Source organism: Delphinus delphis, chromosome 19 (genome assembly GCF_949987515.2).
Source record: "Delphinus delphis chromosome 19, mDelDel1.2, whole genome shotgun sequence".
Lineage (NCBI taxonomy): Eukaryota > Metazoa > Chordata > Mammalia > Artiodactyla > Delphinidae > Delphinus > Delphinus delphis.
In genome coordinates this window covers 17,713,680-17,727,737 of record NC_082701.1, presented here as the reverse complement: position 1 = coordinate 17,727,737, position 14,058 = coordinate 17,713,680, and the positions used below count along the sequence as shown (strand labels likewise).

Genomic DNA, 14,058 nt, shown 5'->3' with positions numbered 1-14,058 from the left:
CTTTAGAACCCCTGACCTCAGAACATGATTCCCCCTTTTATCCCCAGCGCCTGTTAAGTGTCTGGAGAGCTGAGTTGCGTGGCTCGAATCTGGGGGACCTGGGTTCAGCTGACTAGCGGGTTTCCACCAGAGGGGGCGCAAGAGACAGCGTCATTTCACGGTGTCCACCAGGAGGCGCTTCCGCCTGCCTCTGGCGATCCAGGGTTGAGGAACCAACCCGCGGATTTGCCCCGCCTGATTGGGAGAGGCACGGCTAAACTATTTGCATAATCTCGAAAGGGCCGCGTTGAGTGGTCGAGGTGGAGAAGAAATCTGAAACGGGCTCTCTCATTGGCTTAAATTTTCCCCCTTGCTCCGCGACCCCATCCGGGCCAGACCCGGCCAGGAGGTCAATCGGAAGCTTCCGGCTAGTGGCGAGCGGGAACCCAGGTGTCCGGGCAGTGGGCGCTGAGGGTGAGTGTCGGGCGGCTGGGCAGCTGAGCCGGGGTATGGGGGGCCGGGGTGGGAGGATGTTTGCCCCGCCCTGTCTCCTCTCGGCTTGCGGGTTCTCCTGTCTAGGAGTTGGAGATGTGCATCTAGAGAGGCACTTGCCACCTGTCTCTCCACCCACACACCGAGGTCCTCTCCACCCATCCTGGCCCCACCCACGCTGCCTTGGGGTAGGAAAAGGTGTCTCCTCAGTCGCAGCTTCTGACCTCCCAGGGTGTCTCACTCAGGCCTCTAAAGAGCTTAGTTTGCTCCTGGAAAATGGACCAGTGACTTACAGAGGCGTGTGCCAGGGAGGAGTTGGGGCGGGGGGCAGGTGGGGCGGGCTGGAGCCTGCTCACACACAGGTTTGTTCTTGCAGAGTCGCTCAAAAGTAGGGCCCCAAGGCTCAGAGCAGCTGGGTATGGGTACCGAAAATGAAAATCCAGAGCCGGACTGCCAGAAACAGTTCCAGGCCGCAGTAAGCGTCATTCAGAACCTGCCTAAGAACGGTGAGGGCATGGGGACCCGCATTTGGGGGTCAAGACGACTGGGGTCCGCCTCCCAGGAGGCTTTGATCCTGGCAGTTTTTACAGACAAGTCCCTGCCTGAGTTGTCCTGGGGGTCCCCTCTGCCACCTGCCCCTGTCCAGCTGCCCTGGTGGGACCCCTCGCCATCTCTGCCCTCCCCAAGGGTGGTTCTCCCCCCACCTCCATCCTCTTGGAGCTGGGAGTGATGCTTTCTCCCCCACTTCCCAACCCCTGCCCAGGCTCTTACCGCCCCTCCTATAAAGAGATGCTGCGATTCTACAGCTACTACAAGCAGGCTACCATGGGGCCCTGCCTGGTCCCCCAGCCTGGGTTCTGGGACCCTATTGGACGTTATAAATGGTGAGCTCCCCATCGGCTGGGCAAACAAGCCTCAGCTGTCAACCAGCATTTCACAGCCTTCTGTCCCCCAGGGATGCCTGGAACAGCCTGGGCAAGATGAGCAGGGAGCAGGCCATGTCCGCCTACGTCACTGAGATGAAGCTGGTGGCCCAGAGGGTAGGGAGAGGCTGCAGACTCCTCTCTGTGACCAAGCTCTCAGCCAGGTGGCCTGCCCCCCACCCTTCCAGTCTGACCCCCATTATGTTTCCTGCACGTTGATACCCCTATGGGAATTAACCACCTTCATGCTGTTCCCCCACCCCTGCCTGTCTCTGGTTCCTGACTGGGCACAAGGGGGAGAGGTATGACAGGGCAGAAGCAGGGTGGAGGCGGCCCAGCTCAAGGGGGCAGTGGTGGGAGGGGCCAGCCCTTCTCCATTAGACCCCCTCCTGCACAGGTGATCGACACGGTGCCCCTGGGCGAGGTGGCAGAGGACATGTTTGGTTACTTCGAGCCCCTGTACCAGGTGATCCCTGACATGCCGAGGCCCCCGGAGACCTTCCTGAAAAGGGTCACAGGTCAGGCCCCCAGGCTGGGAGCTCCACTAGTGCTGACTGAACTGTCTCGGGGGGCTGCTCAGTTGGAGGGGAGCCTGGGGGCAGAGGGCTCTAGGTGATGTCCCTGTAAGGACCGCAACCAGTGCCCCTGATGGGGTGGGTCTCAGGCAGAGTCCATGGCTAATTGGGGAGCAGGGGCCTGATGTCTTCCCAGCCCCACCTCTGGGTGTTGTGTCTCCGCAGGTTGGAAAGAGCAGGTGCTGAATGGAGATGCTGAGCCTGCCCCAGAGCCTCCCTGCCTTCCCAAGGAACCCGCACCCCCAAGCCCAGGTTAGTGCCTGGGCAGGAGGGGCAGAGGGCAAAACCCAGGCCGGAGGTGGGGGGGACCTCCAGGCAGGGTGGAGGGTAGCAGGTTAGGTGCCACGCTGTGCCTATCACGCCTCGTGCCCAGACACTGAGACCGCCTGCGTTCCCAGAGGCCAGGGGCAGGTTCTGGGATTCCTGATCCAGAGCCCCACTCAGGGAGCCATCTGTGCCTCTTGTGGCAGTATCTCTAGTGTGCCCTGGACAGATGCCTCTGCCTAGATGCACCCCCCTCCCCTCCCTCCGTGGCCTGCCTCTTGTCACTAACCCTACTCATCCCCTTCTCAGAGTCCCAGCCACCCAGGGACCAGGACTCTGAGGTTTTCTGTGATTCCATGGAGCAGCTGGAGCCTGAGCTGGTGAGACCCACTCCCATTGCCTCCCCTTCCCTACCCCACTGGGCCTTAGCTGCTCCCACCACCCCCCTTGGACTTTGTGACTCTTCTCAGCAGGTTGGGGCAGAGCAGAGGGGCGCCCTGGGAGGAGAGCTCAACACCAGAAACAGCACCGAGTCTCCTGCAAAGAAAGGTGAGCCCCTGACTGACCCTTCACCCCCTTTGGCCGTTCCCATGGTTCTGGTGCCCTGGGCCTTCCCCTGGCTGCCCTCGTGGGAAGAGGTGAAATCCAACGCTAGGCACTGGAGAGAGTGCCTAGCCTCTGCCCAGGAAGGGTTAAAGCCAGACACTGGCCTGGATGGGCAAACTCACTGCCCGGCCTCCTCTCCGAGGGCCGCCAGGAGTCTGTACTCTTGGCTGGCACTGAGGAAGGGCAGCTGGGGTAGAATTCCTAGACCAGCTCTCTCACCTATACCTACGTGGTCTTGAGAGTCATCCTCTCTCTCTGGGTCTCCCATTTGGGACTCTCTTAGGACAATGAGTTCTGCCCTGTCCCTTTCTAGAACTTCCAGTGTGCCACGTCCCATAAGGGCACTTTCATAAATATTATCTCCTTTATTCCTCAGAGCGAGCAGCCCTGTGAGGGAGATGACATAATTTTCAGTTGACCAACGAGGCTTAGAGAAGTTACTGACTTGCCCAAAGTCACACAGCTAAGCGGTAGTCCTGCTGGGATTCAAACCCCTGGCAGCCCATTACTCAGCCACATGGATGGGCTTCACAAGACTCACACTTGGTACAAGGGATCGCACTCTACTCTTATTCTCCCTGGACCTGCCCCAGCCTGCCACCACCCTGCCCCTAGCTGAGCTGCCTCCTGAGTCCCCTTCCCTGTGTGTCTGTGCACTGCAGGGAGATTGGAAAGCACCCTGCTGGGGCCCCAGGAATTGGACACATGGCTGGTGGGGACGGTTCGGGCGCTGCAGGAGAGCATGCGGGACGTCCAGGGGAGACTGCAGAGCCTGGAGAGCATGCCTGTCCCCCGCAAGCAGGTGAGCCCTGTCCGAAGGCCCAGGGCAAGGCTGGGGCAGCACTTTGAGGGTCTCTTTTCTGGACTCCTCATCCAGCCACTTCCGTCTTTGTCCCCACGTCTCTGCCTGCTCACACCTCTGCCTTCTCCAGAGAATGTTGTGGCTCGTGGCGCAGGCAAGGAAGTCAGGGGGTCTGTAGTAATGCTTCCAGCCTGGAACTGGGAGAGGCCCTCCTTTCCTGCTCTTATCTCCCTCTGCCTGAAGAGTAACTGAGGACAGATGGAATTCCAGCAGTTGGAGGGGCCAGAATGTGTCTGCTCTTTGCACTGGGGCTGGGGGGGTGTGTCCCTATTGCCCCTCAGTCAGGACTTCTGTTCCCAGATTTATTGTCTCGCCCTACCCAGATTCAGCCCTTGCATCCCTCACTCCCTTCTCTCAACTTCTAGGTCTGCTTACCCTTTACACCTCTGCTTCTGCAAAATAAATCACAGCGGCCATTTCTGGAACCCCAGCTGTGTGCCAAACACATTACCTGCACTATCTCATTTTATCCTCAAAACAAACCAGTGAAATAGGTTTTCTTTTCATTTCCCTTTTACTGATGAGGAAACTACAGCTCTGAGATGTTGAGTAACTTACCTGAGGGTACACAGCCTGAGAGCTGCTTTGAGGATTAGATGACATAATGCATGTAGGTGCTTCCGCAGTGCCCGGGGGGGGGGGGGGACTTCTCAAAGGGGGTTCATTGTTAGTATTAACGTTAAGTAATGGAGCTGGGAGTGGCCCTAGGTCTGTCTCCCACCAAAGCTGGCATCCACCACTCACTATGAGTGAGTCTGTTCTTGCGAAGCCTGGAGTGGTGGGGGCAGGGGACGGCTGAGTTCCTGGATGCGGGGGAATCACTCACGTGACTCTTCACCCCCTTGGCACAGTGGGTGTCAGCCAGGTTGGCAGGAATTCCCTCAGATCCACAGTGGCTAACCTTTCAACACTCACCCCCCAGGGTTTCATTTATTGTTTACCTTTTACTAATTTTATATGCTGAAGATTTTAAAGGTTTCCACCCTGAGATACTTGGATTTGCATCTCTAAAAATAGGACATTCTACTACCTAGCAAAAACAAAATTTTATCACACACAGTAATTCCTTCATATCATCAAATACACAATCCACATTCAAATCCCCTTTTCCACCTTCCCTGTCTGTCCAGGCCAGGAGCCTCTGTTCTTAAGACTCTGTTAGTCTAGACTAGTCCCTCTTCCCTGCTACTGACTTGCGGATGAGACTGGATAGTGGTCCTGTAGAATGTTCCACTCTTGTGGTCTGTCTGATGACAGCCTCCTGGCTAGTTTACATGACCAGATTACATCAGAAGTGATGTTCTTTCTTTACATCAAGGGACACATATTTGGATGTCCTACCGTGAATGATTTTAGCGTGGACCACTAGCAGGGATGAAGGGGTGACAGTCTGTTCCCACCACTTGCAGCCAGGGAATGTCCAGTTCCCCATCAAGCCCATTTGACATACAGCTTTTGACAACTGATAGATACTCCTTGCCTGGATCAATAATTTATTTACTGGTTACAAAAAACAATGTTGACTTTTAAATTCTATTATTCCTTTAACATTTATTAGCTGTCATTTTTCTGTAGAGTTTCCCTGATCATCTAGGATTTCCCTGAAATACAGTGCCTTATGGAAGGCAGAATAAGTGCTTAATTCTTTCTCTTTAATTATCTATTTTTAGAGTAAGGAGTTGATTTAACAGCCACCTCAGTGGTGATAAATTTCCCCTTTCTCTTTGAGTATCATCATGAACTCATGGATTTTAAAGACTCAGTATTTCAGTCAACTGCAATCATCATTCTTTTTGATGCCCAGGCTGTCACAACTTTGGTGGGACCCTTTCAAGCTGGGTCCTATGTTCTGGTAATTTGACCTCATTAATCTTTAAAAGCTTCCTTGCTTCCTGGTACAAGACGTCTCACATTCAATTCTACCTTCCCTGCTCCAGACCTAAAATCTGCCACTTCTCCATTCAGCAGAGAATGGTATTTAGAAACTAAAATCTGAGCACCCAGGGTCCTCATTTGAAATATGTGGCATGTCCTTTACAATATGGGGTCTTCGGGCCACACCAACAGGGTCACTGCTTTGTGGCCCAGAGGAGACGCCTCGAAGCCAGTCTCTCCACTCAGCAGCCTCTCCAGCCTTCAGCCTTCTCGGCACCTTGGAGGAGGATATGGGAGGGAGTTAGGGCTCAACGTGTCAGGGACAAACTGGGAGCCCCAGTCCTCAGACTGGGGAGAGGGAGGCAGAAGCTCCCACCTGAGCTCTGCAAGCAGGTTGCGAAGGAGGGCCCAGCCTGTGCTGAGGCCCGGGCTGGCTCCTGACTCTCTCCCCTTGGCGGCAGAGGCCAAGGCCCGGCACTGGGCTCTCTGTTCCCACGCTGCTCTTCTTCCTCCTGTGGCCCTTCATCGTCCAGTGGCTCTTCCGACAGTTTCGGACCCAGAAGAGGTGACTCTCAATGGAGGAGTCTCTGCAGCCAACGGAGGAGACTTTGAGCCTTCCTAGAGTTTAGGAGAACGGCGTTAAACCCCGCTCCCACCCCCTTCCTGCCCCAATTAGTGTTTGCCTTGGCACCTCTCCCCTAATGGGGAGCCGGATAGGACTCCACTCTTCCTGCAGCTCCACAGAACTCCCCTCCTCTCACCCCCAACCACCTCAGGCTCCCTGGGGAGGCTGCACGTGTGGTGCACGTCCCCAGTTCAGGGTTGGCGGCTGATTCTGGGGCGGAGCTGCGGGTCTCAGCCTCTGCCCTCCCCAGCCTCTGGGTCACCTGACTCCTTTCCCACCCTAGCCTCTCCCCGAGGAGGCTCAGCTCGTGGGCAAGTTGGGACTTGGGCCGGGGCCTGGAAGAATGATTGCCTGGGAGGCCTGACCGAGCTGGGGAAAGGCGGAGAGAGCTAACCCCGGGGGAGGGGAGTCTGCTCCGTTTTCCTGGCCGCCCTACCCCCACATATACTCAGGACGTCTTCACTAAACATTAACTTACAAAAGAGTGTTTCACTAAATAAAATAAAACCTTCATCTTCTGCCGTCTGGGCTGCCACGGATTGAGGCGGGAAGCGGGTCCGGGGCGCGCGAGCCTCAAGTCCCTTCCCTGCCCCCTCCCCCGCTGCCCGTGGACGGCCCCGAGAGGCCAGCGGGCGGCGTCCCAGAAGCATTTCCCAGCTACCCGGGCTAGTGGAGGCACCAGCCCAGGGTCTGGAACGGAGGCGGAGGAGATGCGCCGTGGTGGGGGCGGGGCCAAGGCCGCGGCCCCGCCCCCCGCCCCCCGCCCCGTCGTGGCCGGGGGGAGGGAACCGGCGAGCTAGGGGTGGCGGGAGGAGAGGAGTGCGGCGGGGCCCGGGCACAGGCTCCGTCCACGCCCGAAGGGGAGGGCGGCTACTCCCTGCTCAGCGCGCCAGGCGTAGGGTCGGGGCCGACATCCCGGCCCCAGAGGTGCTCCCTGCCCCCTGTCCCCTCCTCAGCTGCTCGCTCCCCGTTCCCCCTCCCGGTGACCTCTGCGCTCGGGCTTTCCCAGGGAACTTTCTGGAAGGCCAAGGCCGGCGGGAGCTTCGTTCCCGCCCCTCCCAGAGGAGTGGGGGCGGGGCCCTGCGCGGGAGCCCCGGTCGGGGTGGGCCCAGTGCCGGAGCGTGCAGAGACCTCCGGGGGTCGCTGGCTGCTGCAGACTGCTGGGGCTCCGAAATTTTGAGTTAACCCGTGTGTTAAGGATGGACAACTGGAGGGCAGTGGAAGAGGGACCAAATTGATGCTGGGGATGCAGGAGTCGGGCGGAAGCCAGCTCCACCAGTTGCACATACTAGCTGTGTGACCTGGGCAAGATTCTTAACTGCTCTGAGCCGTTGTGAGATAACGATGAAGATCTTTGTGAGATAACGATGAAGATCTCTTCATCATAAGGCACTCCAGGGGTTTAAGTGACCAGGACAGGGGCTTCCCTGGTGGCACAGTGGTTAAGAATCCGCCTGCCAATGCAGGGGACAGAGGTTCGAGCCCTGGCGCGCCACAACTACTGAAGCCCGCGCGCCTAGAGCCCATGCTCTGCAATAACAGAAGACACTGCAATAAGCCCGCGCACCGCAACGAAGAGTAGCCCCTGCTTGCCACAACCAGAGAAAGCCCGCGCACATCCAACAAAGATCCAACGCAGCCAAAAATAAAAAAATTTAAAAAATTAAAAATAAATGACCAGGACCTGTAAATGCCTAGCAAAGAGTTAAACCTCAGCTAATATCAAGGTGCGTGGCCTCCTTTCATAGAATTCTAGAGTTACGAACTATCAGTCTGGCCACCCCTCCCCTAATAGGGCAAATGAGTCCATATAGCTGAGCCCTGTCCAGTAGACTGAGGTTGGGCTCAGTTTACCTTCCAAATCCCCTGATTGAGGGTACCCAGGAGTCCTCAGGCGTCTGAAAATGGAACAATTTGGAAGTCTCTGACTCTCGGTCGAGTTCTCTGCAAAGACTCTTTTCCTCGGGGAGCTCCCAGTGTGAGGGGCAGCTCTTGCTCCCGGGAAGCCTCCTGTGTGACTGATGAAGCAGCACAGAGGAGGGGCAGGCTTTTCAGATAGACCTGAGTTCTTGGAAGCCCAGGGAAAACAGGCTAGGATGTTCAACCTCAAAACACCTGGATGTGCCTCAGGGTCACTCTTGCTTGCCTCTCCCTCTGGGCATACCCATCACCACTTCCCCACAGAACCACTCCTGAGTCCCCAGACAAGACCTGTCTTGGGATGAGATGCTTGCTCTTCATAGAATGCCCTACTTCATGCTACTCTGCCTGAAAATGCTTCGTCTTTCAGAGACAGCCAAGAAGTCACCTCCTGCATGAAACCTGTCCACAATTCTCAACTCCTAAGCAACTTGGCTCACAAGCTCCTACCAGGAGTTTCTTCACTTGCTTACTGTGGTTTGATGGCCTCGCTACACATTACCTGAGTAGCAAGGATGACATTTTATTCACCATTGTGCCCTTCTATCCGATGTTTGCTAAGTGAAGAAGGGCCTGGGGTACTTCCCTGGTGGTCCAGTGGTTAAGACTCCCCGCTTCCACTGCAGGGGGCCAGGTTCGTTCCCTGGTTGGGGAACTGAGATCCCTTATGCTGTGTGGTGCAGCCAGAAAAAAAAAAAAAAAAAAAAAAGGTTGGGGGAGAGGGTAAAAAAGGAGAGAGAGAAAAAAGAAATAAGGACCTGAATTAGGCTGAAGTTGTTGGAGATGAAAAGGAACCGAATCTAGCGTTCTTACGAAAAAAAAGGAATTCTGTGTTTGTGACAGAAAAAAATGGCACGGGGTCACACACAAAGACCTTCGCTTTAGCTGAAATTGCCACTCAATTGTCATGTGACCTTGGACAAGTCAATTTCTGAGATTTCTTATCTCTAAAATGGAGACAATAATCCCTACCTTGCCTAACTCACTGGGCTGTTGTGGTGGGGCAAATGGTTCTGTGTGTAAAAGAACGTTGTGCGGTGGAAAGCCGTTGCAATGTAATACACGGCAGCTGAGGAAGAAATAGTAAGAACAGTAAGAATAGAACGGGTCACTGTGCGTATGGCAAGTGGGAGAAACTGAGATTTCGGGGTGATTTTAGGCCTAAGTGAATTGGGCGGAGGGTTTGGGCTACTCCCGGCCCCTGTCCTTTGGGCGGGAGCTTGGAATCTGGAGAATTTTCACAAGGAGACTATGTCGCCGCCCCCCTCCACTCCGCCATGAATCTGTCCCACAGTTCTGGGCCAGAATCCCCCTGCCTCCATTTCTGGGCAAGGCTTCCTCCTTGCGGAAGCCTCTGGCTCTGCTTCCCTCCCGGTATTGCCCAGCGCCCACTGACAAGGAAGAGCCTCTGTGGCTGATTCCCCCTTCTCTCTCGACTAGCCAGGCTCGATTATTTCAACTCAGCATTAACTTCGAACCCCTCCCCCAACAAAGAGGCTCAGCAGCAGCCCTGGACTCTCCTGTCCGGGCTCAGGAAAATGTCCTGGTCGGTTCCCAACTGAAGAGACCAAGACGGCCCCAGAAGACCATTTTCTTCGATAGAAGCTGAGGCCCGGGGAGGGGGAGGAGGGGGCGAGGCCTTACAGGCCGGGTCTCGGGGGAGCCCAGGGCGCACACCCGGTGCTTCCCGGCCCAGGCGAGAGCCTCGGTCACGGCCCACCATTTTGCACTGGCCCCTGGGGCGGCGGTGGCCCAGAAGGACTACGCTGGGGCTGGGACTCGGCCACTTTCGGCCAAGGGTCCCGAGACCAGTCCGAAGGCGGACATCAACCGGGACTCGAACCTGCTTTCTCATTTTCCGAGGCCTAGTCCGAGGTTGCTGCCCTAACGCAGTCACACTGTCCCTTTAAGGCGGCACTTTTTATTCTTCATTTGTTTACTTCTTCATGCGCCTTTTTAAACAAAAATGTGTTCACAATATCCTTCCGCAAACGTCAATCCCAGTCACTAACCACACACCTTAAAGACATTCCTATAATTTTAAGAATCGAGAATTATCAGCCATGGGCCAATATCTCTCTTTACAGAATTAAATCCTCGTTTACACTTTAGGGACTACTTTTTAGGAGTAAACCATTCTTGCTTTAGCTAACAAGTGTTTATGACCTTCAGAACCTTTCCGCTGAGGACAGAATACAATAGTAGCCTTTAGGACGCACCTTTTCATAAAAATATTCTGTGCGGGCCCTCATAGGCCATCGAATCTTCTCGTATTCCTGAAGCAGAATGGTATGGTCCAGAACCCGCCCCATCTTCTCTGCGATCGGCCTTCCTTCCTCGGCGAGACATGTGCCTCTTGACCAATGGGCGCTCACGTTTCTCTAGCGAGGGCTAAACGATGGAAGGAGGTGGCCTGGAAGACGCCCCCGACGCGCCCTGGGATTGGCTACGTCGCACGGCGCGAGAGGACGGCGGGCCTGAAAGATGGGAACTACGACTCCCAGCTTCCTGCGATGGGGACCCCGTTACGCATGCGCATGGGCGGGGCGGACCGTCTTCTATATAAAAGGGGCGCAGAGGGCTGGGAGGCAGCAGTTGGAAGTTGGCAGGTGGAGAGGCAGGTTGGGAGGGGAAGTTGGGGGAGGAGGCGGAAGAGGAGCTGTCGGAGGGGGGAGGAGGGAGGGAGGAAAAAGAGGAGGAGGCGGAGGAGAACTGAGCTGAGCAGAGCATCGAGCCAAAGGGGAGATGAGTTTGTCTGTCCTCGGCTGAGGCTCCGGCCGGGCCTAGGGAAGTGGGAGCACGGGTTGGAGCGACACCCGTGGAAGTGGGAGGAGGAGGCTCTGGGACTTTAACCCCTTGTGGGCTCTGCGGCAGGGGATTTAACCCTTTGTGGATCCGGCCCCTCGGAGTCAGCGTCATCGGGTAGTTTTAACCCCTTCGGGGCTGGGTTTAGCCCGTTGGATTTAACCTAATCTCCTTGCCCACCAACTCCTTGATCGCGGGGGCGCTCTGCGGGGAGGCTTGAGGCCCACCCCCCCTGCACAACACCTACTGTTCCTGCTGCTGCACCCCCTTGGACCCGCTAGCCGGCCGCGCTGTGGGCCCTTAACCCTTTACTGACTTGAGCGCCCCCAAATTGCAACTGGAGTTTGCTGACAGAAGGACTGGCTGAAGGCATCACTGCAGGAATTACAGACCGAAGAGGACTGTGCTGCACATTTTTGAAAGAAAAGAAAACCCTTTTTTCCTTAAGGACTTACAGCCAAAATTCTTCAAACTCCGAGAAGAGGATTCTATTAGCAATGGCCGAGCCACTCTTGTCAGAGTATCAGCACCAGCCTCAAACTAGCAACTGTACAGGTGCTGCTGCTGTCCATGAAGAGCCGAACTCTGATCGCCCCCCAGGCGCGGAGGAGCGGGTGCCCGAGGAGGACAGTAGGTGGCAATCGAGAGCGTCCCCCCAGTCGGGTGGCTCTCCGGGGCTGGGCGGGGAAGGGAGCCTGGAGCTCCAGCCGCCTCCCGTGCAGACCCAGGTCTGCCCAGAATCCAGCTGTCCGGAAGCGGGTGAGAAGGGCCAGAATGGGGACGACTTGTCCGCTGGCGGTTCCCCCCAGCCGGCGGCGGGAGGGGAACAGAGGCCGAAGGCCAACAAGTTGGGAGCTTCTACCGCAGGGGGCGAGGAGGCGTGGGGACAGCAGCAGAGACAGCTGGGCAAGAAAAAACATAGGAGACGCCCCTCGAAGAAGAAGCGGCATTGGAAACCGTACTACACGCTGACCTGGGAGGAGAAGAAAAAGTTCGATGAGAAACAGAGCCTGCGAGCTTCGAGGATTCGAGCCGAGATGTTCGCCAAGGGCCAGCCAGTGGCTCCCTATAACACCACGCAGTTCCTCATGGATGATCACGACCAGGAGGAGCCGGATCTTAAAACCGGCCTCTATCCCAAACGGGCCGCTGCCAAATCTGACGACACCAGCGATGAGGACTTTATGGAAGAAGCGGGCGAGGAGGATGGGGGCAGCGACGGGATGGGAGGAGACGGCAGCGAGTTTCTGCAGCGGGACTTCTCGGAGACCTACGAGCGGTACCACGCGGAGAGCCTGCAGAACATGAGCAAGCAGGAGCTCATCAAAGAGTACCTGGAGCTGGAGAAGTGCCTCTCGCGTATGGAGGACGAGAATAACCGGCTGCGGCTGGAAAGCAAGCGGCTGGGCGGCGACGACGCGCGGGTCCGGGAGCTGGAGCTGGAGCTAGACCGGCTGCGCGCCGAGAACCTCCAGCTGCTGACGGAGAACGAACTGCACCGGCAGCAGGAGCGAGCACCGCTGTCCAAGTTTGGAGACTAGACTGAAACTTTTGGGGGGGGAGGGGGGCAAAGGGGACTTTTTACAGTGACGGAATGTAACATTATATACATGTGTATATAAGACAGTGGACCTTTTTATGACACATAATCGGAAAAGAAATCCCCCCTGGCTTTGGTTGGTTTGGTAAATTTAGCTATGATGTAGCTTGTGTGCTTTCTCCTGTTCTTTAATTATGTGAAACTGAAGGGTTGCTTTTCTTGTTTTCCTTTTTAGGAGGTTTTTTCTTTTTTAATGTGTAATTTGACCAAGTTATAAAGCATTTTTCTGTTAAAAATCCCCTCCTTAAATGGAGCTATAAGGTGGCCAAATCTGACAACCATTCAATTCATTCTAGTTATAATAAATTTAATATTTGTAAATGTAATGTAGTTTCAGTGTGATTTCTAGAGCTAATTCAGAATAGTACTGATTTATGTGATTGCGTTTTTGGGGGGGGGTAAAGGAATCATCTAATTTGTCCATTTTCAAAAAACAATCTTTAATGGGAGAATTTTCAATTTGCCCAGTTTTCCCTTGAATGGGTTTTAGTGTGCTACAATATACAGTTCCGGCAAAATATAAAGATTTAATTATCTTCAGTACTTAAGTGTGCTTGTTTTCTAGTGCCTTGGTTTTCTTTCTTGATGCTGGAGAAATAAACCAGTGTTGGGTGTTTGGGGAGTAGAAAGTAACTACAATCAGCAGCTTAAAATTTTAATTCTGCTTCTCAATAGCCGTTCAAAAGTCTATTAACAAAAACGTGAGCCTAATTTGGCAGTTTGTCAGGTTCGACAACTGACAGCCTCATTTCATTCCTACAAGTGTGGTTTTAGTCATTCCCCTCTCCTCCCAATAAGGCTGGAAGTTGTTCTTGGATGCCTGGAAAAGGCTCTTCGTAAACCTCTTGCTTTCTTAGTGCAAGCAATGGTTGGATAGACTTGTGAGGCAGCTCTTTATGTTAAAATATTCAGAGGTAGAGAATATTATATTTATAGAGGAAATGGCCATTTGGGGCATTCCAAGGACTTAACCCTAATTGTCCAATACTTAGGTGCTCCCTATACCAAAAAAAAAAAAAAAAAAAAGGAATAGAAGCTGTCCACCTTTCCATGAGAGTCAAACTAAAATTAGAAATGCCCCCTCACTGCAAACCAAATGTAAAGCTTCTGGTTAAGGAGCTAAATTAAGTCCTTAGGGGCCAAGTGGGAACCATGCACCTTCCCTATACAGCCGCTATTCTCCTCAATCTCCTAAACTACTGATAGCTGCTTAGTCCTTGAGTAGTTCTGCTCTTGAAAATGCAGGGAGGCCCTGAGAATTAATTTCTGCCCCCAAATCAAAATAGTAAGAAATTGTAAGATTGTTCCCTCCTGTCACCATGATTAACCCAGCCCATCTTTACCTGCCCTGTGTCAGTGTTTCCCTAGAGCAACTGCATTGTTCAAATCACTAGCACAGGGGTTCCTTCACATGGGGCCTTAGAAACCATAGGGGGCCTTGGGCTCCATGAACCCCATGCAATTTTATGTAGACTTGTATTATGTGTACATTTTTCTGGGGCGAGGGTTCGAGAGAACATGAAGTTATCAAA

At 54.5% G+C, this 14,058-nt stretch overlaps 2 protein-coding genes across 6 annotated transcripts; both read left to right on the top strand.

Annotated features, from left to right (window-relative positions):
* The first annotated feature begins 214 nt into the window (after positions 1–214).
* ACBD4 (acyl-CoA binding domain containing 4) lies at positions 215–7,748 on the top strand. 5 transcript variants are annotated; one of them, XM_059997762.1, is made up of 10 exons: positions 215–453; positions 848–977; positions 1,235–1,355; positions 1,427–1,511; positions 1,792–1,912; positions 2,135–2,221; positions 2,543–2,613; positions 2,704–2,782; positions 3,502–3,641; positions 7,668–7,748. In XM_059997762.1, the coding sequence occupies exons 2-10, from the start codon at positions 890–892 to the stop codon at positions 7,704–7,706; spliced, it is 831 nt and encodes a 276-aa protein (XP_059853745.1). In that variant the 5' UTR covers positions 215–453; positions 848–889; the 3' UTR covers positions 7,707–7,748. The 5 variants fall into 5 exon arrangements, with proteins under 5 accessions (XP_059853745.1, XP_059853744.1, XP_059853743.1 ...); XM_059997761.1 differs by lacking the exon at positions 7,668–7,748 and adding an exon at positions 4,067–4,305 and having other exon boundaries at positions 2,707–2,782; XM_059997760.1 differs by lacking the exon at positions 7,668–7,748 and adding an exon at positions 4,067–4,304.
* A 3,043-nt stretch (positions 7,749–10,791) lies between these two features.
* HEXIM1 (HEXIM P-TEFb complex subunit 1) lies at positions 10,792–13,496 on the top strand. The gene has a single exon (XM_059998409.1). It carries the CDS (start codon positions 11,424–11,426, stop codon positions 12,465–12,467), a length of 1,044 nt encoding a protein of 347 aa, XP_059854392.1. The 5' UTR covers positions 10,792–11,423; the 3' UTR covers positions 12,468–13,496.
* Positions 13,497–14,058: the final 562 nt, after the last annotated feature.